A 26,713-nucleotide genomic window follows, 5' to 3' on the forward strand; every position below is an offset into this window, starting at 1 on the left:
ATTACAACTTTGCCGAGCAGCTACGTGGTCAGGGGAGAACACGTTTGTAAAATTTTACAAATTTTGATACTCTGGCTAAGGAGGACCTGGAGTTCTCTCATTCGGTGCTGCAGAGTCATCCGCACTCTCCCGCCCGTTTGGGAGCTTTGGTATAATCCCCATGGTCCTGACGGAGTCCCCAGCATCCACTAGGACGTTAGAGAAAATAAGAATTTACTTACCGATAATTCTATTTCTCGTAGTCCGTAGTGGATGCTGGGCGCCCATCCCAAGTGCGGATTGTCTGCAATGCTTGTACATAGTTATTGTTACAAAAATCGGGTTATTACTATTGTTGTGAGCCATCTTTTCGGAGGCTACTTCGTTTTGTTATCATACTGTTAACTGGGTTCAGATCACAAGTTGTACGGTGTGATTGGTGTGGCTGGTATGAGTCTTACCCGGGATTCAAGATCCTTCCTTATTGTGTACGCTCGTCCGGGCACAGTACCTAACTGAGGCTTGGAGGAGGGTCATAGGGGGAGGAGCCAGTACACACCATGTGACCTAAAAGCTTTTTTAGATGTGCCCTGTCTCCTGCGGAGCCCGCTATCCCCATGGTCCTGACGGAGTCCCCAGCATCCACTACGGACTACGAGAAATAGAATTATCGGTAAGTAAATTCTTATTTTAAAAGCCTTGAACACTTATATCAAAAGGTTCAAGTTCAAGATGGAATCGCTCAGGGCGGTTATTGCGAGCCTGGAGGAGGGGGATTACATGGTATCCCTGGACATCAAGGATGCGTACCTGCATGTCCCCATTTACCCTCCGCACCAGGAGTACCTCAGGTTTGTGGTACAGGAATGTCACTATCAGTTCCAGACGCTGCCGTTTGGGATATCCACGGCACCGAGGGTCTTTACCAAGGTAATGGCCGAAATGATGATACTCCTTCGCAAGAAGGGAGTTTTAATTATCCCGTACTTGGACGATCTCCTGATAAAGGCGAGGTCCAAAGAACAGTTGATGGGGGGGGTGGCACTTTCTCAGGAAGTGCTACAACAGCACGGCTGGATTCTAAACATTCCAAAGTCACAGCTGGTCCCGACGACACGTCTTCTGTTCCTGGGAATGATTCTGGACACAGACCAGAAAAGAGTGTTTCTTCCACTGGAAAAAGCAGAGGAATTGTCATCTCTGGTCAGAGACGTCCTAAAACCAGGAAAAGTGTCGGTACATCAATGCACACGAGTCCTGGGAAAAATGGTAGCTTCGTACGAAGCAATTCCATTCGGAAGGTTCCACGCAAGGACGTTCCAGTGGGACCTGTTGGACAAATGGTCCGGGTCCCATCTCCAGATGCAACAGCGGATAACCCTATCTGCCAGAACCAGGGTGTCGCTTCTGTGGTGGCTGCAGAGGGCTCATCTACTAGAGGGCCGCAGATTCGGAATACAGGACTGGGTCCTGGTGACCACGGATGCCAGCCTTCGGGGCTGGGGGGCAGTCACAAAGGGAAGAAATTTCCAGGGACTGTGGTCAAATCAGGAGATTTCTCTTCACATAAATATCCTGGAATTAAGGGCCATTTACAATGCCCTAAGCCAGGCAAGACCCCTACTTCTAAACCAGCCGGTACTGATCCAGTCAGACAACATCACGGCGGTCGCCCATGTAAACAGACAGGGCGGCTCGAGAAGCAGGATGGCGATGGCAGAAGCCACAAGGATTCTCAGATGGGCAGAGAATCATGTGTTAGCACTGACGGCAGTGTTCATTCCGGGAGTGGACAACTGGGAAGCAGACTTCCTCAGCAGGCACAACCTCCACCCGGGAGAATGGGGACTTCATCCAGAAGTTTTCCAAATGCTGGTCAACCGGTGGGAAAAACCACAGGTAGACATGATGGCGTCCCGCCTCAACAAGAAGTTGAAAAGATATTGCGCCCGGTCAAGAGACTCTCAGGCGATAGCGGTGGACGCTCTAGTGACACCATGGGTGTACCAGTCGGTTTATGTGTTTCCTCCTCTACCTCTCATACCCAAGGTACTGAGAATAATAAGAAGGCGAGGAGTGAAAACCAAACTCGTGGTTCCGGATTGGCCAAGAAGAGCTTGTGTCAAAGTCAGAAAAATATCACTATGCACACTGCCATATTTGCACCTCATACATGTCCGCGCTGCGCATGCGTGAGCTCTCCCGTGCGTGCGCATACTCGCTGTTGCGTGCACCCGCAGGCGCACGGTATGCGCATTTACGATAGAGTTTGTGTTCATAGCGTGCGACTCAATCGTTACATAATTTAACCATATAATGTATTTTATAAGTTAATACTCCCCTGAGTCCAGCAGGTATCAGTGGGTCTCAAATGGCTCTTTGACCTTAGAGATTCCCCCAACAATAGTTTGCATGTTGGGAGGGATTCACATCTTCATATGCATAGTTAAGCACAGGAATAGTAATTGAAGATTAATTGTATTCCGAATCAGTATCTTTCCCGCAGACGGAGTACAATAGCCTTTAATTACACTGAGCTTTGAGACTCAATGAGGAGGGCCAACACCTGTGTTTACGAAATGGGGCTGGATTTGTCTCCAGAAGAATGATTGCTGAGATGTCATTGTCTCAACTGAAAGTGGACATCATGAATATCGAACAAAACCCAGAGACATGGTTTTGTTTTGTATTCGCCAAACAATAGCTCTCCAGAAGACAGGAATGTGTTAGTCATCACCCAACATTTTGCATAACCAAGCTCACATGCTCTGCTCCCTGATACAAGAAAGACACACTTCCTGTGGTTGACACACCCCCACAGCTGAAATGCAGGTATGATATTATCCACTGGAAATCACAGGGCTCAGACTCACTCACACAGCTACCTGGCACCCAGCAGCATGGCGGCTACATCCCCAGGACTGACCTCCAAGCTAAAGGCTAAGTATTGAATTCACATGGCTAGATAAGGAAATATAGACAGATTGCTTTAAGGTCAATGGTGCTGGTTTAAATAGGATATTGTAACTTGTTTGTGTGATAGATCTGGGAATCTGTGATGGTAGCTGGGACATTAGACAACCTGTAGCATAGCATTTGTGGTATTTGTTTGCCTATGGTGATTTAAAATAGATTGTGCTGGTTTGTTATAATATATCTTGTTAATCATGAATACCACCATGCAGTTACTTTTGAATATGTGCTTGTAGCAATGGCAGGCTGATACTTGTGGGTACCTGGTGGTCTGGTCTTGTGATAGCTCATATGCTCTGGTTATTGAGATACTGTGTTTGCTTGAAATTGTGAAAGGTGATTTAGATGGTTTGGAATTGTAAAATCAGAACATATGCATTGTTTTGAGGCTTGGACATTTTGGAATAAAATGGAGTCTTGTGTCTTCTGCTATGTGATTGTGGTGTAGCAGAGAGTGCCATGTGTTTGGACCTGCAAATCTAAAATGGCTGCTAGCATCCCCCTTTCAACCATGTGTTGCAGTCCTTGGAATCATGGGAGGTTTCCCAAAATGGAGTCTAGCTTCTGTCCCATGCGGTATTGTAGGGTTGTGTATATAGGGACAGCCAGTATGGGTAAGCTCAAGTATTTTCTCCACAAAGATTCTCAGCATTGACTAACATGCGCAGCGATTGTTCCTCACATGTGTAAGCTTCTCTGCAACCATATTGTCTTTATAGTTATTGTGAGCCATATCTCTCTCTCTCTTTCTCTCTCTCTCTCTTCTCCTCTTTCTCCCTCATTTTTTCCCTTAAACGTAATAGTATTGTATTGTATTTCCTGTGTAGTTACCTGGTTAGTTAGTCTATGTTATATTGTAGTGTATGACTTGTACTGTATTATTCCTTTTGCAAGTATAACATTCATATAAGGCGTTAGACCCTAAGCCCGGTAGTTGTGTATTTATTATAGTGTTAAGTATTCACAGAGCGTCGGTGACGCTCAAACAGCTTTTAAGTTAATAAGGTTACACTGCATTACATCTACACATTGTCACTGCACAAATGTTTACAGTATAAGTACATTCCTTAAGGTATAGTTAAGGGAGTACCCTTGCGGTACTTTTTGCGCCAATTGCGTACTGTGTTCTTTAACCTTTAACGTGTTTTTAATAGGACAAATATTATAGACATTGTCACTTGGTACCCGGAACTTCAAGAGATGCTTACAGAGGACCCTTGGCCTCTGCCGCTCAGACAAGACCTGCTGCAGCAGGGACCCTGTCTGTTCCAAGACTTACCGCGGCTGCGTTTGACGGCATGGCGGTTGAACACCGGATCCTGAAGGAAAAGGGTATTCTGGAGGAAGTCATCCCTACCCTGATCAAAGCCAGGAAGGATGTCACCGCAAAACATTATCACCGCATTTGGCGAAAATATGTTGCTTGGTGTGAGGCCATGAAGGCCCCGACGGAGGAATTTCAACTGGGTCGATTCCTGCAAGCAGGGGTGACGTTGGGCCTCAAATTGGGGTCCATAAAGGTCCAGATTTCGGCTCTGTCGATTTTCTTCCAAAAAGAACTGGCTTCACTGCCCGAAGTTCAGACTTTTGTCAAAGGAGTTCTGCATATTCAGCCTCCTTTTGTGCCCCCAGTGGCACCTTGGGATCTCAATGTGGTTTTGGCATTCCTGAAATCACATTGGTTCGAACCACTTAAGACTGTGGATTTAAAATATCTCACGTGGAAAGTGGTCATGCTGTTGGCCTTGGCGTCAGCCAGGCGGGTTTCAGAATTGGCGGCTTTGTCTTGTAAAAGCCCTTATCTGATTTTCCATATGGATAGGGCATAATTGAGGACTCGTCCTCAGTTTCTCCCAAAGGTGGTCTCAGCTTTTCACTTGAACCAACCTATTGTGGTGCCTGCGGCTACTAGGGACTTGGAGGATTCCAAGTTGCTGGACGTAGTCAGGGCCCTAAAAATTTATATTTCCAGGACGGCTGGAGTCAGAAAGACTGACTCGCTGTTTATCCTGTATGCACCCACCAAGCTGGGTGCTCCTGCTTCTAAGCAGTCTATTGCGCGCTGGATTTGTAGCACTATTCAGCTGGCGCATTCTGCGGTAGGCTTACCGCAGCCTAAATCTGTAAAAGCCCATTCCACACGGAAGGTGGGCTCATCTTGGGCGGCTGCCCGAGGGGTCTCGGCTTTACAACTTTGCCGAGCAGCTACTTGGTCGGGGGCAAACACGTTTGCAAAATTCTACAAATTTGATACCCTGGCTGAGGAGTACCTGGAATTCTCTCATTCGGTGCTGCAGAGTCATCCGCACTCTCCCGCCCGTTTGGGAGCTTTGGTATAATCCCCATGGTCCTTACGGAGTCCCCAGCATCCACTAAGACGTCAGAGAAAATAAGATTTTACTCACCGGTAAATCTATTTCTCGTAGTCCGTAGTGGATGCTGGGCGCCCGTCCCAAGTGCGGATTGTCTGCAATACTTGTACATGGTTATTGTTACAAAAATCGGGTTTTGTTGTGAGCCATCTCTTCAGAGGCTCCAATTGTTATCATACTGTTAACCGGGGTTCCTATCACGTGCTATATGGTGTGATTGGTGTGGCTGGTATGAGTCTTACCCGGGATTCAAAATCCTTCCTTATTGTGCCAGCTCTTCCGGGCACAGTTCCTAACTGAGGCTTGGAGGAGGGTCATAGGGGGAGGAGCCAGTGCACACCAGATAGTCCTAAATCTTTCTTTAGATGTGCCCAGTCTCCTGCGGAGCCGTCTATTCCCCATGGTCCTTACGGAGTCCCCAGCATCCATTTACCGGTGAGTAAAATCTTATTTTATATATATATATATATATATATATTTATATATATATATTTATATATATATATATATATATATATATAACAGCAGCTACCGGGTAAACACTAAAGTACTGTGTAATTCCTGGGTTATATAGCGCTGGAATGTGTGCTGGCATACTCTCTCTCTGTCTCCCCAAAAGCCTTTGTGGGGTCCTGTCCTCAGTCAGAGCATTCCCTGTATGTGTGCGGTGTGTCGGTACGCCTGTGTCGACATGTTTGATGAGGAAGGATACGTGGAGGCAGAACAAGTGCAAACAGATGTGGTGTCTCCCCCGACTGGGCCGACACCGGATTGGATGGATGTGTGGAAGGTGTTAAATGATAATGTAAGCTCCTTACATAACAGATTGGATAAAGCTGTAGCCTTGGGACAGTCGGGGTCTCAACCCATGCCTGTTCCACAGCGCAGAGGCCGTCAGGGTCTCAAAAGCGCCCAATATCCCAGTTAGTTGACACAGATGTCGACACGGAATCTGATTCCAGTGTCGACGACGATGATGCAAAGTTGCAGCCTAAAATGACTAAGGCTATCCGCTACATGATTGTGGCAATGAAGGATGTATTACACATTTCTGAGGAAAATCCTGTCCCTGACAAGAGGATTTATATGTATGGGGAGAAAAAGCAAGAAGTGACTTTTCCCCCGTCGCATGAATTGAATGAATTATGTGAAAGAGCATGGGATTCCCCTGATAGGAAGCAAGTGATTTCCAAAAGATTACTAATGGCGTATCCTTTCCCGCCAACGGACAGGTTACGCTGGGAATCCTCACCCAGGGTAGACAAGGCGTTGACGCGCTTGTCTAAAAAGGTGGCCCTGCCGTTTCAGGATACGGCCGCCCTAAAGGATCCTGCGGATAGAAAGCAGGAAGCTATCCTGAAGTCTGTTTACACACATTCTGGTACACTGCTGAGGCCAGCAATTGCTTCGGCTTGGATGTGTAGTGCGGTAGCGGCATGGACGGATACTCTGTCTGAGGAGTTAGATACCCTGGACAGGGACTCTGTTTTGCTGACCCTGGCGCATATCAAGGACGCGGTTCTATATATGCGGGATGCCCACAGGGACATTTGCCTGCTGGGCTCTAGAGTAAACGCAATGTCCATTTCTCCCAGAAGGGTCTTATGGACTTTGCAATGGACAGGGGATGCCGACTCTAAAAAAACACATGGAGGTTTTACCTTGTAAGGGTGAGGAGTTATTTGGGGACGGTCTCTCCGACCTAGTTTCCACAGCTACGGCTGGGAAGTCAAATTTCTTGCCTTATGTCCCTCCACAGCCTAAGAAAGCACCGTATTACCAAATGCAGTCCTTTCGTTCGCAAAAGAGCAAGAAAGTCAGAGGTGCATCTTTTCTTGCCAGAGGCAGGGGTAAAGGAAAAAGGCTGCACCACGCAGCTAGTTCCCAGGAACAAAAGTCCTCCCCGGCTTCCACTAAATCCACCGCATGACGCTGGGGCTCCACAGGCAGAGTGTCTCCGACATTACAGCCACCAGTGGGTTCGCTCACAGGTGGATCCTTGGGCTATACAAGTTGTGTCTCAGGGATACAAGCTGGAATTCGAGGTGACGCCCCCCTCACCGTTACCTAAAATCGGCCTTGCCAGCTTCCCCCAGGGAAAGGGAGGTGGTGCTGGCAGCAATTCACAAGCTATACCTCCAACAGGTGGTTTTAAAGGTTCCTCTCCTTCAACATGGAAGGGGTTACTATTCCACTATGTTTGTAGTACCGAAACCGGACGGTTCGGTCAGACCCATCTTGAACTTAAAATCCCTGAACATTTATCTGAGGACATTCAAGTTCAAAATGGAATCGCTCAGAGCGGTCATTGCAAGCCTGGAAGAGGGGGATTTTATGGTGTCTCTGGACATCAAGGATGCTTACTTGCATGTCCCTATTTATCCACCTCATCAGGAGTACCTCAGATTTGTGGTACAGGACTGTCATTACCAATTCCAGACGTTGCCGTTTGGGCTCTCCACGGCACCGAGAATATTTACCAAGGTAATGGCGGAAATGATGGTGCTCCTGAGAAAGCGAGGAGTCACAATTATCCCATACTCGGACGATCTCCTAATAAAGGCGAGGTCCAGAGAGCAGTTGTTGATCAGCGTAGCACACTCTCAGGAAGTGTTGCAACAGCACGGCTGGATCCTGAATATCCCAAAATCACAGCTGATTCCTACGATGCGTCTGCCCTTTCTGGGCATGATTCGGGACACGGACCAGAAGAAGGTGTTTCTCCCGGCGGAGAAGGCTCAAGAGCTCGTGACTCTAGTCAGAGGCCTCTTAAAACTGAAACAGGTGTCGGTGCATCACTGCACGCGAGTCCTGGGAAAGATGGTGGCCTCATACGAAGCCATTCCCTTCGGCAGGTTCCATGCAAGGATCTTTCAGTGGGATCTGTTGGACCAGTGGTCCGGATCGCATCTTCAGATGCATCGGCTGATCACCCTGTCCCCGAGGGCCAGGGTGTCTCTTCTGTGGTGGCTGCAGAGTGCTCACCTTCTCGAGGGCCGCAGGTTCGGCATACAGGACTGGGTCCTGGTGACCACGGATGCGAGCCTCCGAGGATGGGGGGCAGTCACTCAGGGAAGAAACTTCCAAGGGTTGTGGTCAAGTCGGGAGGCTTGTCTGCACATAAATATCCTGGAACTAAGGGCCATATACAACGCCCTGAGTCAAGCGGAGCCTCTGCTCCACAACCAACCGGTGCTGATTCAATCAGACAACATCACCGCAGTGGCTCATGGGCGGCACAAGAAGCAGGGTGGCGATGGCGGAAGCCACCAGGATTCTTCGTTGGGCAGAGAATCACGTGCAAGCACTGTCAGCGGTGTTCATTCCAGGAGTGGACAACTGGGAAGCAGGCTTCCTCAGCAGACACGATCTCCACCCGGGAGCCATCAAGAGGTCTTCATGCAGATTGCACAGCCGTGGGAACTGCCACAGGTGGACATGATGGCGTCCCGCCTCAACAAAAAGCTAAAAAGATATTGCGCCAGGTCAAGAGACCCTCAGGCGATAGCTGTGGACGCACTGGTAACACCGTGGGTGTTCCAGTCGGTCTATGTGTTTCCTCCTCTTCCTCTCATACCCAAGGTGCTGAGAATTGTAAGAAAAAGAAGAGTGATAACAATATTCATTGCTCCGGATTGGCCAAGAAGGACTTGGTACCCGAAACTGCAAGAAATGCTCACAGAGGACCCGTGGCCTCTGCCTCTCAGACAAGACCTGTTACATCAAGGGCCCTGTCTGTTCCAAGACTTACCGCGGCTGCGTTTGACGGCATGGCGGTTGAACGCCGGATCCTAGCGGAAAAGGGCATTCCGGATGGAGTTATTCCTACGCTGATAAAGGCTAGGAAAGATGTGACCGCAAAACATTATCACCGTATATGGCGAAAATATGTTGCTTGGTGTGAGGCCAGGAAGGCCCCTACAGAGGAATTCCAACTGGGTCGATTCCTGCACTTCCTACAGTCAGGAGTGACTATGGGCCTAAAATTAGGATCCATAAAGGTCCAGATTTCGGCCCTATCCATTTTGTTTCAAAAGGAACTGTCTTCACTGCCTGAGGTTCAGACGTTTGTTAAGGGAGTGCTGCATATTCAGCCCCCTTTTGTGCCACCAGTGGCACCTTGGGATCTTAACGTGGTGTTTGGATTTCCTGAAATCCCACTGGTTTGAGCCACTTAAAACTGTGGACCTAAAGTATCTCACGTGGAAAGTGGTCATGCTGTTGGCTTTAGCTTCGTCTAGGCGTGTATCAGAATTGGCGGCTTTGTCATGTAAAAGCCCCTATTTGGTTTTCCATATGGACAGGGCAGAATTGCGGACTCGTCCGCAGTTTCTGCCAAAGGTGGTGTCATCTTTTCATTTGAACCAACCTATTGTGGTGCCTGAGGCTACTCCTGACTTGGAGGACTCCAAGTTGCTGGGCGTAGTCCGGGCTTTGAAGATTTATGTATCTAGAACAGCTGGAGTCAGGAAAACTGACTCGCTGTTTATCCTGTATGCATCCAACAAGCTGGGTGCTCCTGCTTCAAAGCAAACTATTGCTCGCTGGATCTGTAACACGATCCAGCAGGCTCATTCTGCGGCGGGATTGCCGCAGCCGAAATCGGTGAAAGCCCATTGCACAAGGAAAGTGGGCTCTTCTTGGGCGGCTGCCCGAGGGGTCTCGGCATTACAGCTTTGCCGAGCTGCTACTTGGTCGGGTTCAAACACATTTGCAAAATTCTATAAGTTTGATGGCTGAGGAGGACCTTGTGTTTGCCCATTCGGTGCTGCAGAGTCATCCGCACTCTCCCGCCCGTTTGGGAGCTTTGGTATAATCCCCATGGTCCTTACGGAGTCCCCAGCATCCACTAAGACGTTAGAGAAAATAAGAATTTACTCAGCGGTAATTCTATTTCTCGTAGTCCGTAGTGGATGCTGGGCGCCCGTCCCAAGTGCGGACTCTCTGCAATACGTGTATATAGTTATTGCTTAACAAAGGGTTATGTTTATGTGGCATCGGTTGAGTGATGCTCAGTTGTTGTTCATACTGTTAACTGGGTAAGTTTATCACAAGTTGTACAGTGTGATTGGTGTGGCTGGTATGAGTCTTACCCTGGATTCCAAAATCCTTTCCTTGTAATGTCAGCTCTTCCGGGCACAGTTTCCTTAACTGAGGTCTGGAGGAGGGGCATAGAGGGAGGAGCCAGTGCACATCAGATAGTACTGAATCTTTCTTTACAGTGCCCAGTCTCCTGCGGAGCCCGTCTATTCCCCATGGTCCTTAAAAGGAAGAGAGATAAAGTACCAGCCAAAGAGCTCCTAACTGCCATGTTAGTACATCTGCCCCATAGAAACATAGAATTTGATGGCAAATATGAACCACTTGGCCCATCTAATCTGACCCTTTTATAACCTTATTGTTATCACAAACCCTATTAGATCCCTAATTTTTTGTAAACATTAGCAAATGTTTACACTAGACAAAACAAATCATGTAAATCCCTGTAAAAAAAAAAAAAAAACAACTGCTCCTTTTTAGTGTCCATTGCACAAGTTGCATAAAGTTTAAGAGCAAAGTAAGCATTGGGGTCCATTCAATTCAGTTTGATTTGTCTGCTGTACACATATCCACCACACATTATATAGTACTCTGAATATCCCAAATATTCCTGCGCTGGGGAACAGAACATAAGCTTCATTCTCAATTGAGTTTTGGCCACTGTGTCCAAGCATTCAATAAAAAGTGTGCAGTACTTAAGTCAGAGATCACATTAATGGTTAAATCAGTAAGCTGACTTTATTTACCTTTATATTTGGCCCCCAGAATTAAGTGTTGGCTACATGGTCTTGCCAATGGGTTCACTACGGCTGGCCGGCGGTCGGGCTCCCGGCGACCAGCATCCCGGCGCCGGGAGCCCGACCGCCGGCTTACCGACAGCTTGGCGAGCACAAATGAGCCCCTTGCGGGCTCGCTGCGCTCGCCACGCTACGGGCACGGTGGCGCGCTACGCGCGCCACACTATTTTATTCTCCCTCTATGGGGGTCGTGGACCCCCAGGAGGGAAAATAATTGTCGGTATTCCGGCTGTCGGGCTCCCGGCGCCGGTATACTGAGCGCCGGGAGCCCGACCGCCGGCAAACAGAAGACCACCCCTTGCCAATAGAAGCTGGATCAGGTGTTTACAGCTTCGGGAATCATGAATGACTGGTGGAACAATGTGAACGGTATGACCCATTGTGTACTATGCATATGGGTAAGTGCTGGCATCCGTTATTAGGCCCCGCCCCCTCACGGCAAAATACCGCGATTTGCAGGGTCTATTAGGAGCAGGCATGGATAAAATGAAGCTATTTTAATGGATATATTACCCCAGCCGCATCCCCATTGACCCGTGAATCGTGGCATTTTGCCACGAGGGGGCGTGGCCTAATAACAGCAACTCGCTACCATTAAGGAAAGAAATAGGGAAGTCTGTCAGGTGGGGTTTCTGGGTACTCAGAAACCCCCACTGCGTGCACTACAGACACCAATGCCTACATGTTATGTAGGCACTGGTGTGGTATTCTTTTAGGCCCCATTCTGCAGGCATGTCCAAACCACTTTAAATGCTGTCTTTTAATAGTTCATTAGTGGGTTGGTCTTGGATTATTTTTTGAATGTTTTCATTTCTCCAGCGGTCTTCTAGCTTTACTTGTAGTATGTTGTGTTTTTTTTTTTTTTTTTTTTAGAAACCCCTCATTTTGAAACGTTGCAGCCCTGTTAAGTAATTTTTAAGGATTGTCCATGATTCTGACCCATAAAGTAATGTTCTAACCAATGCGTTGACTACCTTAATTGAATTCCTTAATTTTTGTGGCAATTGAAATAGCCTGTTGGTTCCAGGGAAGTGGTTAAAATACCACTAGGCGGGATCACGGCTATTCTCCCTCTGTGGGTGTCCACGACACCCATAAAGGGAGAATAGAACCTGTAGCGAGCCACCGTTCCCGCAGCGAGCCCACAAGGGGCTTTATATCGCTCGCCCTGCTGTTGGCTTTATGGTGGACGGGATCCCGCTGTCGGGATCAGGACAACCGGGATCCTGTCCACCGGCATGTCATACAGATACCTTTTCAGAGATGCAAAGGCAGCTGTGGTACAACCTCTACTACTAGTGATGTCTCATGTAGCGGCTACCTGTTGACCATTGATAGTTGAACCCAGGTATTTAAAGAGATCCACTTTTTCAATTACATTTCCAACTAAGTTCAGCTGCAGAGACGTAGTTCCAGTAAAAATGTACTTGTTTTTTTCCCCTCATTTATTTGTGATGCTGGCCATACGTCCGGACAACCTGCATTCAATGCAAGTCTTATGATTTTCCTTGAACTCTGACAGTCCCAGACACATGAGTGACACACAATGTACTAACGACCCGTCGTTGAACAATCGATTGTGTGCCTCACGGGAAAAAAGAAGTCCTTTATTTATTATGGCACCTCAGCGGATCCGCAGCGCCCATTACATAGTACATAATCAAATGAGCAAACAAGAAAACAGAACTTACAATTCAAGACAATATAGGACAAGTATGGAAACCAGGGGTCAGGTGCCATCAAAGGGAGTATGGAGTATAAGATAGTGAAAGTGAGAAAAGTAAAGGCACACAAGGAAAGAAGTCCCTGCTCTTGCAAACTTGCAATCTAAAAGGTGAAGGGCTGACAGACTGGGTTGAAATGCCACTGAAAATCGTACGATCTGCATCATATGTGCATAAAACATAGTACGATGTGCATAAGATTCTGATGGATAATATGGGCTGCACGTATGATCAGAGGATGCGACTTTTGATCTGCTGGATTGCGCATCGCATCATAATCGTACCCAAAACATGCCCAATGTGCACACAATGCATCGTATTAGGCTTCAAAATTATGTATTCGTACACTATATCGACCTAGTGTGTGGCCAGCTTAAGCCAAGCATTACTGCTTTTGTCTGGAGCTTATTTAGGTTAGGATGTTTTGGGCACCCTGCATGTGTGTTTTTTTTTATATATATATATATATATATATATATAATATATATATATATATATATATATATATTATATATATATAGTGTTCACTCTAGGAATTTTTTAGGGCAGGGTGCTGATCACGGGGAGGGCACATTTTTCATTCGGGAGGGCACGATTATGTCCATACTGTAATGCTTAGACAGGTGTCTTAACTAAAAATGAGTACAAAGACTCATGGTTTTTTGTTTGTGCACCCATTTTATTTAATGTTTACCTTTTACATGCGGACAAGGATTTGAAAGTGAAGAGTGTTCAATAAAAGTATTTGTGGTCCATTCATCACCAATGTAGCTCTACTGTATGGTAGATTACAACTACAGTGTTCTATCATCCTGCTCCTGTCACAACTTGTGCAGTTATTCTTTCCTGCCAGGGGTGTCGTCCTCTGCTCTGGTGCTTCTATCACTCTGGTCTTTATTTCAGTGGAAGACTTGTGATAGAAGCACTAGAGTACAGAACGACACCCCAGGCAGGAGGAACTGCACAGGTTGTGAAGGTGCTAAAATAAACACTAATCCTAGCATTTTATACAAGTTATAATAATAGTACCATGTGGATTGGATACAGGTAGCTGATCAAACGTCCTACAGGTCATCTGGAGTAAAGATGTAGGTGTCAGCTGTTCAAAACAGAAGGGTCCAACTATTTATGCAGGCTCAGGCGGATGCCGTCTTGTCACTGGCTGTAAATATCCTCTTAGGCGCTGTGCTGAAGCTGAAACAGAACCATACAACATAAACTGACTGCATGTTATCAGAGTCCATTTGTACTGCATTCCTAGTTCTTCAAAGCACAGCTTATTCCTTGGAGTAGAATTGTAAGACCACCATAGATTTTTAGTCTCTTACAATTCTTCCCCACAAAAATAAGGGCTTGTGCTTTGAAGAACTAAAGAACACAGCAGAAAAGGGACTCTGCTAACAGGATTATGGACATACTAGGGCCACTTCACCACCTCTAAGTAGGAATACTCTCCCTCCTCCCACATTTACTTGGTACTCACCTTTTTGAACTGGAAAGTTGGGCTCCAAGTAGCTTGGGTGGGTCAGTTTATGTGCGGTGTCCTTGGTTGTTGCTCACAATCTACAGTACAGGTGTTTCTGATTGTAGAGTGTGGTCGGTGGCCAGCTGTGTGTGGTCTACAAGAAAATATTCTTGTTTGTTTTTTCATCCAGTGCTTCACCGCCTCTCTGTAGTTTACCTTGCCATTTAGCTTAATGGCTAATATGCTGTTGACATTTTCCACCTTGAGACGGTTTCTGTGATCTGTTAAGATTAATTTAACTTGCGAAAAAGTTCTTTCAACTTCAGCAGTTAAGAGTGGTAGAACACAGCCAACTGAAACAAGTTTCTGAATGAGCGGAAATGCTACGCCAATTGTGTCTTCAGATTTTTCTAAAGTCTTGTACACGTTGACCATGGACAATCTTTCATTATCAGAATTTTCTTCTTCCGTTTGTAAGAATACAGATTTAAAGTCTTCCCATTCTGATAACAGAAGATCTTCGTCCAGTTGATAAAAATCAGCAAGCTGTGCCATTTCGGCCACACCATAAAATCCCACACCTTTGTCTGCATTAAGATGCCTCATATCTAAGACACTTAGATGATCAAGTATAGCTATATTATGCATCCTCTCTGAAATGTTTTGGACCAATAGATCTAGAAAACACCTTGCATCTTCTTCAAACTTACAATTTTCTGCTGCTATAGGAGCCTGAATTCCTATTTTTCTTGCAGCATTTTCCAGGTTCCTGCAAAACTGACCCCCAGGCTTACGCTTTAAATTTTTCAAAGCACCAAGCGTAATGGAAACATTGCTGTGTATTGTAGACAAGTCAATATCTCTTCTTTCAAAGATTAAAACTAATTTGGAAAGCAGGCTCAGTACATCACAAAGAAAGTGAATTAATTGAAAAAAATGAAAATTTTTCAGATGTTTGAGAAGTCCTTCAGTAGTTGGCCCACTCACACCACTTGTAGTCTTTGACTGTCCAGTTACAACAGCATTTTCCAAATCGACAATGATCGAATGATAATTAATTCTTATTGAATTAATAGCATTTTCATGTGATAGCCATCTTGTGTGGCTAGCCCTTTTTATTTTTGTTCCCTTACATTTAGTAAATACTCTGTATTTCTTCCAAAGTTTTGCTCCTCACAGAGCTGTATTTATAGTATTTGTAAATACTTGTTAATACTTCATCCATTTTCAGGAAAGGATTCAAAGATTCAAATTTATTTTTTGTTGCAAGAGCTAAACGATGATTGTGACAATGTATTGAAATAATCTTATTATTTTTGGCCTTTAGTTTGGCTGCTACTCCATCACGGTGACCAACCATTGAACTGGCGCCGTCACTTCCAAAGCCTACTAATTTCTCAAACCCTCCACAGTCTTCTATAGTCTGTGAAAGAGCATTGAAAATAGTTTCTGATTTTCCATCTGGAATTTCTGTATCATTAATAAAGGACACACTGACTTCTCCATCTTTTATATATTTTGCAGCAGTTGCCAAGTGTTTTCTGTTGCTGACATCAGTAGTTTCATCTGACATAACTTAAAATGATGGACTCTTCTGTAAAGACAAGATAACTTTCTCTCTTTGAACACTGGCCATCGAATTAACAAATTCGTTGATTTGGTAGCTTGTATATGAGGCATTTTTAGATTTGTTCAGAGGGGCTAAAACTGGAGACTTTAATTCTTCTATACAGAAAACAACAAATTGTTTAAAAACAGTTGTATGTGGTATATTATGCTGGATTAGAAAATCCAGGCACTTCATAGCACATTCCACAGCTTTGAATTCCTCTGACTCTGGTCTATTTTTTCTGTTCTGTGAAGCCTCAGCATTACAACAGATTATTTCAGTTTGCATTGCCGCCTTGTGCATCTCGGAAACAGAATGATCCTTAATTTTATCGCGCCTTACTGTGCTCATCCCACTATTCATCCATGGAGATTTGTTGTATTTTGTGTCGTTCAACAGATGTTTAAAACACAGCTTGCAGAGTAGAGATTCTCTTTCACCATTTTTTTTTACAACTAAGCCACGGAAACTCTCTTTTCCATTTTATTTGGTAACCAACTTTATGTTTTGACTTTTTTTTTGGAGAAGCACTAACCCCAATGTCATTTATTGTATCTGTATCTTCATTAGAAGAGCACCTTTCTTCAGATAGGTCATCATCCAAAATAATAGGGGGTGAGCTGTCGCACTCTAAATTCTGAGAACAGTTGGCAAGAGAGACGGAGGATTGAGAATGCACATCTATGGTGTTTTCATTAACAATGACATTACATGACGTCGATACCGAGTCATCTACATTGCTGCAATTTGTGTTAACTGTGGCCAGTGAATTATCTTGGCAAGTGCATTGATTATCTGTGGGTACAGGATCAGAGGTGCTGGGTACAGGATCTAACTCTGCTGCATTTATTTTCTGTAATTAATAAAAATCGTAATCTAAATTCAAATATTTGTTACACTTTCTTACAGGGGTTTAAAATGGGTGTATCTAAATGTTTTCCTACCTTCTTTTTTCCTGAAAACATTAGATTGATTTTAAAACATTTTCTGCCTATTTCCTTGTTTTTTCTATCATGTTCTTTCACTTTCCTTTTAAGAGTAGGCATGTTTTCTAAAAATAAAAACACAACACACTCAAGCTCCCTAGAATGAGAGCCACTGTACTCTCCGTACCAGCAAACTCACCTGAGACAAGTTGAGGTCTCCGGTCATTCAAGCCAAGAGGATCAAAGAAGGATCAATATGCTGATTTGGAGCCTGTGGTGTGGAGTGATGCACAGTTGGTTCAATGGTTGGTCAACGTGATGGAGTACATAGAGACGAGGATGAGGATGAGCCAGCTTTCTGTTGAAGAACAAAACACTTTAACACACTCAAGCTCCCTAGGATGAGAGCCACTGTTCACTCTCCGTACCAGCATACTCACCTGAGGCAAATTGAGGACTCCGGTGAAGCCGAGAGGATCAAAGCAGGAGCCAGAATATGCCACTTTGGAGCCTGTGGTGTGGAGTGATGCGCCAGTTGATGCAATCGGATTGCTTAACGTGATGGAGTACACAGAGATGAGGATGAGCCAGCTTTCTGTGGAAGAACAAAACACTTTAACACACTCAAGCTCCCTAGGATGAGAGCCACTGTTTACTCTCAGTACCAGCATACTCACCTGAGGCAAATTGAGGACTCCGGTGAGCCGTGAGGATCAAAGAAGGAGCCAGAATATGCTGCTTTGGAGCCTGTGGTGTGGAGCGCCAGGAGTCAGAGGTGCAGTGATGGATGTGCCAGATAGTTGTCATGTGATTGAGTACATAGAGACGAGGATGAGGATGTGCCAGCTTTAGAGAGAAAAAAAAGAAAGTAATAAATGTGGACAGATTTTTCAATTAACTTACAGAATTTTAAGTGTTGCACCTTATGTCATCAGGATGCTATATGATTTGGGGGCCCTTAATTATTATGGTCATCATTTATGATGACCATTTAATAATGGCCCCCAAGTCATAAAGTAAACTGGGGCAGATGTATTAAACTTGGAGAAGTGATAGTGCATTAGCCAGTCAGCTCCTGTCATTTAAAACCTGTAATGATTGGATGGTGCATTCATATTTAATGCACTTATCACTTCTCCAGGCTGTTCCTGATGGTTCTGAACATTCGGACAGGTTACTATTCCCACTTATAGTTCGCGTGGATAGTTAATCATGAAAAATGTGGAAAAAAATAAAAAATGTGAAAAGCACAGGAAGAATATACAAACTCCACACAATAGGACCAATAGTCCAACAGAGTGCAGTGGGTCATGAAATGGTAGCTTTTTCAAATATATATTTATTCTATTTTGTCCCCTAAATCTCTTCAACATACAACTTGAACTTATAAAATATAAAACCACTTGTGACAGTCTACTCACACCTTAAATGTGGCTGCACAGAATTGTTATATAAAAGGCATTTCAGCTATATAAGAAGACTATATCTATATCTATATAGATATCTATATATATATATCTATCTATATATATATCTATATCTATATCTATATATATATATATATATATATATATATATATATTATATTTCTCTGACGTCCTAGTGGATGCTGGAAACTCCGTAAGGACCATGGGGAATAGCGGCTCCGCGGGAGACTGGGCACAAAAGTAAAAGCTTTAGGACTACCTGGTGTGCACTGGCTCCTCCCCCTATGACCCTCCTCCAAGCCTCAGTTAGATTTTTGTGCCCGGGTGCACACTAGGGGCTCTCCTGAGCTTCTTAGTGAAAGTTTAAGTTTAGGTTTTTTATTTTCAGTGAGACCTGCTGGCAACAGGCTCACTGCATCGAGGGACTAAGGGGAGAAGAAGCGAACTCACCTGAGTGCAGAGTGGATTGGGCTTCTTAGGCTACTGGACACCATTAGCTCCAGAGGGACCGAACACAGGCCCAGCCTCGGAGCTCGGTCCCAGAGCCGCGCCGCCGGCCCCCTTACAGAGCCAGAAGCAAGAAGAGGTCCGGAAAAATCGGCGGCAGAAGACATCAGTCTTCAACAAGGTAGCGCACAGCACTGCAGCTGTGCGCCATTGTTACTCAGGCACACTTCACACTCCGGTCACTGAGGGTGCAGGGCGCTAGGGGGGGGCGCCCTGAGCTGCAATGTAAAACACCTTGGCTGGCATAAATACACCACATATAACCCCCAGGGCCATATGGATGTATTTTAACCCCTGCTAGAACTCCCCAAAAAAGCGGGAGAAAAGGCCTCTGAGAAGGGGGCGGAGCCTATCTCCTCAGCACACGGGCGCCATTTTCCATCACAGCTCCGCTGGAAGGACGTCTCCCTGACTTTCCCCTGCAGTCCTGCACTACAGAAAAGGGTAAAAAAGAGAGGGGGGCACTAATTTGGCGCTGTTTTGATACTAACAGCAGCTATAAAGGGAAAAGCACATTTTATAGTGGTATTCCTGTCTATATATAGCGCTCTGGTGTGTGCTGGCATACTCTCCCTCTGTCTCCCCAAAGGGCTAGTGGGGTCCTGTCCTCTATCAGAGCATTCCCTGTGTGTATGCGGTGTGTCGGTACGATTGTGTCGACATGTTTGAGGAGGAAAATGAGATGGAGGCGGAGCAATTGCCTATTATACAGTTGTCATCCCCTAGGGAGTCGACACCTGAGTGGATGAGCTTATGGAAGGAATTGCGTGACAGTGTCAGCTCTTTACGACAGACAGTTGACGACATGAGACAGCCGGCTACTCAGCTTGTGCCTGTCCAGGGGTCTCAAACGCCATCAGGGGCTTTAAAACGCCCGTTACCTCAAATGGCAGACACAGACACGGATACTGACTCCAGTGTCGATGATGAGGAGACATACGTGACTTCCACTAGGGCCACACGTTACATGATTGAAGCAATGAAAAATGTATTGCATATCTCTGATAATACAAGTACCACTAAAAAGGGTATTATGTTTGGTGAGAAAAAACTGCCTGTAGTTTTTCCTGTATCCGAGGAATTAAATGAAGTGTGTGATGAGGCGTGGGTTTCCCCCGATAAAAAACTGATAATTCCTAAAAGGTTATTGGCATCGTACCCTTTCCCGCCAGAGGATAGGGCACGTTGGGAAACACCCCCTAGGGTGGATAAAGCGCTCACACGCTTGTCTAAACAGGTAGCACTACCCTCTCCTGATACGTCCGCCCTAAAGGAACCTGCCGATAGAAAGCTGGAGAATATCCTAAAATGTATATACTCTCACACGGGTGTTATACTGCGACCAGAAATCGCCTCAGCCTGGATGTGCAGTGCGGGCCTGGCGTGGTCGGATTCCCTGACTGAAAATATTGATACCCTAGATAGGGACAGTATATTACTGACTATAGAGCATTTGAAGGATGCATTTCTATATATGCGTGATGCACAGAGGGATATTTGCCGACTGGCATCAAGAGTTAGCGCGCTGTCCATTTCTGCAAGAAGAGGTTTATGGACGCGGCAGTGGTCAGGCGATGCGGATTCTAAAAGGCACATGGAAGTATTGCCTTATAAGGGGGAGGAGTTATTTGGGGTAGGTCTATCAGACCTGGTAGCCACGGCAACTGCTGGAAAATCCACATTTTTACCCCAGGTAGCTTCTCAACCTAAGAAGACGCCGTATTATCAGGCGCAGTCCTTTCGGCCCCATAAGGGCAAGCGGGCAAAAGGCGCCTCATTTCTGCCCCGTGGCAGAGGGAGAGGGAAAAGGCTGCAACAAACAGTCAGTTCCCAGGAACAAAAGCCCTCTCCCGCCTCCGCAAAGTCCTCAGCATGACGCTGGGGCTTTACAAGCGGACTCAGGCACGGTGGGGGCCCGTCTCAAGAAGTAGAGTGCGCAGTGGGCCCACTCGCAAGTGGACCACTGGATCCTTCAAGTGGTTTCTCAGGGGTACAAATTGGAATTCGAGACGTCTCCCCCTCGCCGTTTTCTAAAGTCTGCTTTACCGACGTCTCCCTCAGACAGGGAGGCAGTATTGGAAGCCATTCACAAGCTGTATTCCCAGCAGGTGATAATCAAGGTACCCCTCCTACAACAGGGAAAGGGGTACTATTCCACACTATTTGTGGTACCGTAGCAGGACGGCTCGGTGAGACCAATTTTAAACCTAAAATCCTTGAACACTTACATACAAAGGTTCAAATTCAAGATGGAGTCACTCAGAGCAGTGATTGCAAACCTGGAAGAAGGGGACTATATGGTGTCTCTGGACATCAAAGATGCTTACCTACATGTCCCAATTTACCCTTCTCACCAAGGGTACCTCAGGTTTGTGGTACAGAACTGTCACTATCAGTTTCAGACGCTGCCGTTTGGATTGTCCACGGCACCCAGGGTCTTTACCAAGGTAATGGCCGAAATGATGATACTCCTTCGAAGGAAGGGAGTTTTAGTTATCCCTTACTTGGACGATCTCCTGATAAGGGCAAGATCCAGGGAACAGTTGGAAGTCGGGGTAGCACTATCTCAGATAGTGCTGCGCCAGCACGGTTGGATTCTCAATATTCCAAATTCACAGCTGATCCCGACGACACGACTTCTATTCCTAGGGATGATCCTGGACACAGTCCAGAAAAAGGTGTTTCTCCCAGAGGAGAAAGCCAGGGAGTTATCCGAACTAGTCAGAAATCTCCTAAAACCAGGCCAAGTCTCAGTGCATCAATGCACAAGGGTCCTGGGAAAGATGGTGGCTTCTTACGAAGCAATCCCATTCGGCAGATTCCACGCAAGAACCTTCCAGTGGGATCTGCTAGACAAATGGTCCGGGTCGCATCTTCAGATGCATCAGCGGATAATCTTGTCACCAAGGACAAGGGTGTCTCTCCTGTGGTGGTTGCAGAGTGCTCATCTTCTAGAGGGCCGCAGATTCGGCATTCAGGACTGGGTCCTGGTGACCACGGATGCCAGCCTGAGAGGCTGGGGAGCAGTCACACAGGGAAGAAATTTCCAGGGCTTGTGGTCAAGCCTGGAGACATTACTTCACATAAATATCCTGGAGCTAAGGGCCATCTACAATGCTCTAAGACTAGCAAGACCTCTGCATTAAGGTCAGCCGGTGCTGATCCAGTCAGACAACATCACGACAGTCGCCCACGTAAACAGACAGGGCGGCACGAGAAGCAGGAGGGCAATGACAGAAGTTGCAAGGATTCTCCGCTGGGCGGAAAATCATGTGATAGCACTGTCAGCAGTGTTCATTCCGGGAGTGGACAACTGGGAAGCAGACTTCCTCAGCAGACACGACCTCCACCCGGGGGAGTGGGGACTTCACCCAGAAGTCTTCCACATGATTGTGAACCGTTGGGAAAAACCAAAGGTGGACATGATGGCGTCCCGCCTCAACAAAAAACTAGACAGGTATTGCGCCAGGTCAAGGGACCCTCAGGCAATAGCTGTGGACGCTCTGGTAACACCGTGGGTGTACCAGTCAGTGTATGTGTTCCCTCCTCTGCCTCTCATACCCAAGGTACTGAGAATCATAAGAAGGAGAGGAGTAAGGACTATACTCGTGGCTCCGGATTGGCCAAGAAGGACTTGGTACCCGGAACTTCAAGAGATGCTCACAGAGGACCCGTGGCCTCTACCTCTAAGAAAGGACCTGCTCCAGCAGGGACCCTGTCTGTTCCAAGACTTACCGCGGCTGCGTTTGACGGCATGGCGGTTGAACGCCGGATCCTGAAGGAAAAAGGCATTCCGGATGAAGTCATCCCTACCCTGATCAAAGCCAGGAAGGATGTAACCGTACAGCATTATCACCGTATTTGGCGTAAATATGTTGCGTGGTGCGAGGCCAGGAAGGCCCCTACAGAGGAATTTCAACTGGGTCGTTTCCTGCATTTCCTGCAAACAGGACTGTCTATGGTCCTAAAATTAGGGTCCATTAAGGTTCAAATTTCGGCCCTGTCGATTTTCTTCCAGAAAGAACTGGCTTCAGTTCCTGAAGTTCAGACGTTTGTCAAGGGGGTACTGCATATACAGCCTCCTTTTGTGCCTCCAGTGGCACCTTGGGATCTCAATGTAGTTTTGGGGTTCCTAAAATCACATTGGTTTGAACCACTCTCCACTGTAGACTTAAAATATCTCACTTGGAAAGTGGTAATGCTGTTAGCCCTGGCTTCAGCCAGGCGTGTCTCAGAATTGGCGGCTTTATCCTATAAAAGCCCTTACCTAATTTTTCATACGGACAGGGCAGAATTGAGGACTCGTCCTCAATTTCTCCCTAAGGTGGTTTCAGCGTTTCACTTGAACCAGCCTATTGTGGTACCTGCGGCTACTAGGGACTTGGAGGACTCCAAGTTGCTGGACGTAGTCAGGGCCCTGAAAATATATGTTTCCAGGACGGCTGGAGTCAGGAAATCTGACTCGCTGTTTATCCTGTATGCACCCAACAAGCTGGGTGCTCCTGCTTCTAAGCAAACTATTGCTCGTTGGATTTGTAGTACAATTCAGCTTGCACATTCTGTGGCAGGCCTGCCACAGCCAAAATCTGTAAAAGCCCATTCCACAAGGAAGGTGGGCTCATCTTGGGCGGCTGCCCGAGGGGTCTCGGCTTTACAACTTTGCCGAGCAGCTACTTGGTCAGGGGCAAACACGTTTGCTAAATTCTACAAATTTGATACCCTGGCTGAGGAGGACCTTGAGTTCTCTCATTCGGTGCTGCAGAGTCATCCGCACTCTCCCGCCCGTTTGGGAGCTTTGGTATAATCCCCATGGTCCTTACGGAGTTCCCAGCATCCACTAGGACGTTAGAGAAAATAAGAATTTACTTACCGATAATTCTATTTCTCGTAGTCCGTAGTGGATGCTGGGCGCCCATCCCAAGTGCGGATTGTCTGCAATACTTGTACATAGTTATTGTTACAAAAATCGGGTTATTATTGTTGTGAGCCATCTTTTCAGAGGCTCCTCTGTTATCATGCTGTTAACTGGGTTCAGATCACAGGTTGTACGGTGTGATTGGTGTGGCTGGTATGAGTCTTACCCGGGATTCAAAATCCTTCCTTATTGTGTACGCTCGTCCGGGCACAGTATCCTAACTGAGGCTTGGAGGAGTGTCATAGGGGGAGGAGCCAGTGCACACCAGGTAGTCCTAAAGCTTTTACTTTTGTGCCCAGTCTCCTGCGGAGCCGCTATTCCCCATTGTCCTTACGGAGTTCCCAGCATCCACTACGGACTACGAGAAATAGAATTATCGGTAAGTAAATTCTTATATATATATATATGTATTCTTATTTGCATATTATGTACCCCCCTCACACCCCGGTCTGTATGTACCCTTCCCTCACACCCCGGTCTGTATGTAACACCCCCCCCCCCCCCTCGCACATTGTCTATGTTTCCCCCAAAGACCCTGCAGAGCAAGGTCTTTGGGGGATACGGTAACATAGACCTTGTGTGAGGGGGGGGGGGGGGTGTTACAGACCGGGGTGTGAGGGAAGGGTACATACAGACCGGGGTGTGAGGGGAGGGTACATACAGACCGGGGTGTGAGGGGAGGGTACATACAGACCGGGGTGTGAGGGAACAGTACAGTACTTACATCACAGAGGGGGAGCGCTGATCACCCAGCCACACTTGCGGAGCGGTATTAAAGATGGCGGCCGGGTGATCCTCCCTGGCGTCTCCTTTTAAACATTCATCCACACAGGAGGGCTGGGTTTGCCTCGGCGGGAGAGGCAAACCCAGCCCTCCTGTCTCACCAGACCCTGAGCAGACCTATAGGTCTGCTCGCAGAGGACGCTGACGGCTAATGACGGGCGGGACGAGGCGGACAGGGCGGGACAAGGCGGGCGGGGCGTGCCGCGGAGGTCTCCGTCTCGACACATGCACGGAGACAGTGATAATAATGCAGTGCAGTGTGCTTAGTGTGTCTGGCGGGGTCCAGCGGGCAGCAAAGTGCGGGGCGGGAGGGCGCAAACAAACGGGCAGGGCGGGATTCAGGGGTCTAAAAAAGGGGCAGGGCGCAGCGCCCTGTGAAAGACACCTAGAGTGAACACTAATATATATGTGTGTGTGTGTGTGTGTTTATTGTTTTATAATAACACAAAGAAAAACATACACAACAGGAAATGAAAGCTTAAAATATCCACTGGTCAGATAAACAAAAACATCCATGTAGGTCAAAACACTAAATCACCGCCATATACTAATGGATTTCTGAGCAGTAAGCAAAGTGCAAACAAGTGCGGTCGGAACCCTTGCATGAACAGCCAATCTGCCCTATCAAAAGCCTTTTCAGCATCAGCGGAGAGAACGATAACTGGGACAGACCAACTGGTAGCTAAGTTTAATCAGATCTATGACTTTAGTGGTGTCCCAAGCTTCTCTTCCTGGGACAAAGCCAACCTGATCTGAATGTATGACATTAGGGAGTAGAAACTTAAGCCGATTGGTGAGGAGTTTAGCAAATAACTTAATGTCCACTTTTTAAGCAATGATATCGGCTTATAACCGGAACCCTGGGCGGGCCCTTGCCTACCTTATCAAGAACTAATATGTTCCTCAAGGGTTGGCTGTGTTGCTAACATAGAATCTTTGTTGTGCTTTTTTTGTTTCTTGCAACAAAGTAGCAGTCATTATTTTTCACGATTAGCACTTAACGCGTTTCTCTGCTTCAAATAGCAGCTTCATGAGAAGAATCTCTTTCATGTTCAGTGAGAGTAGGGAAGGAATCTCCTCCGGGGATTTAAGGTCACATATATTCTATTATGTTCTATTATATTATAATATATTATGCTTGGTGTATTAGCACAGCTTCAATTCACTGTTCTGGTTAAATTGGCAATATGAAGCTGCCGCACTTGGTCGGCTCATAGGGGATTTGCAGTTGTGCTTGGGAGACCCAGCTAGCAAGGGACCACAGATACCTGGGGGCTTCCACCAATGTTATAAAACCATTCGCACAGCTGCTTGACCATAGAACTTAAAACACCTGAGATGTGCTTCCTTCTCCTGCTGCACAAAGAGTATCAGACTATTGCTGTACAGCTTACAACTCACAGGTCTATCTTATGCCAGGCCAAGCCACCACTAAACCTAATTATATTGGAGGGTTGTTTTATTATTATTATTATTATTATTATTATTATTATTTAAAAAATTATTCTATATATTCAACTTTTTTGTGTTCACATAATAAAGGGTAGGTGTTAAGTGTTTACTTTTATATTGAAGAAAAAAAATGCTGTCTAGAGTTAGTACCATTGTGAGTCATTTCCAGATTTTTATTTTTATAAATTCAAAAGAAATAAAAAAGAAAAAGATCATTCATTTGATGGTATCTGTTTTGTTCACTTCCATTAACCCACCCTTGTCATTAGATCTTACAGTATAGCACGTAGTATTTTAATATTTACCTCTATTGTTGCCCATTTCTTTGGCAGCGTTCAACTTAGAGTAATACCGTTTGTATGAAGCCACAGGGGTGACCGTTCGTGCAACTATGAGCCGTGGCAAACGTGACAGCAACTTCTCTGTCTTCGAGATTGGAGACTCCACTTTCAATGTTCTTAAACGCTACCAAAACCTGAAGCCTATTGGATCTGGAGCACAGGGGATAGTATGGTGAGAATCTAGATGCTTTTAGATTACAGTGTAAGTTTTTTTTTGGCAGTGTGATGTTGTGTTTTTTTTATTTTTTTTATTTTTATATTTGTTTCTTCTGTAATTGTTCTTTACAGCATTACATTAAGATATTGTGTACTATTTTCCAGTCAAAATTGTGTGCAGTAGAGCAAAATTTGTTTATTTCATAATTTTAAAGGTCACAATGTTTTAACTGATTTAATAGAAAAG

General features: G+C 46.0%; 1 protein-coding gene across 5 annotated transcripts in view; it reads left to right on the top strand.

Moving 5' to 3' along the window:
• The window catches only part of LOC135054957 (mitogen-activated protein kinase 8), a 276,217-nt gene that overhangs the window by 97,306 nt on the left and 152,198 nt on the right, over positions 1-26,713 (top strand). For 3 of the 5 annotated variants that reach the window (XM_063958458.1, XM_063958457.1, XM_063958459.1), the window contains exon 2: positions 26,302-26,482. In XM_063958458.1, the coding sequence (XP_063814528.1) occupies positions 26,361-26,482 (122 nt within the window). In that variant the 5' untranslated portion in view covers positions 26,302-26,360. Of the gene's footprint in view, positions 1-26,301; positions 26,513-26,713 lie in introns of those variants that run through there. The other 2 variants (XM_063958460.1, XM_063958461.1) reach the window with 2 other exon arrangements.

This window comes from Pseudophryne corroboree, chromosome 3, assembly GCF_028390025.1.
Source record: "Pseudophryne corroboree isolate aPseCor3 chromosome 3, aPseCor3.hap2, whole genome shotgun sequence".
NCBI lineage: Eukaryota > Metazoa > Chordata > Amphibia > Anura > Myobatrachidae > Pseudophryne > Pseudophryne corroboree.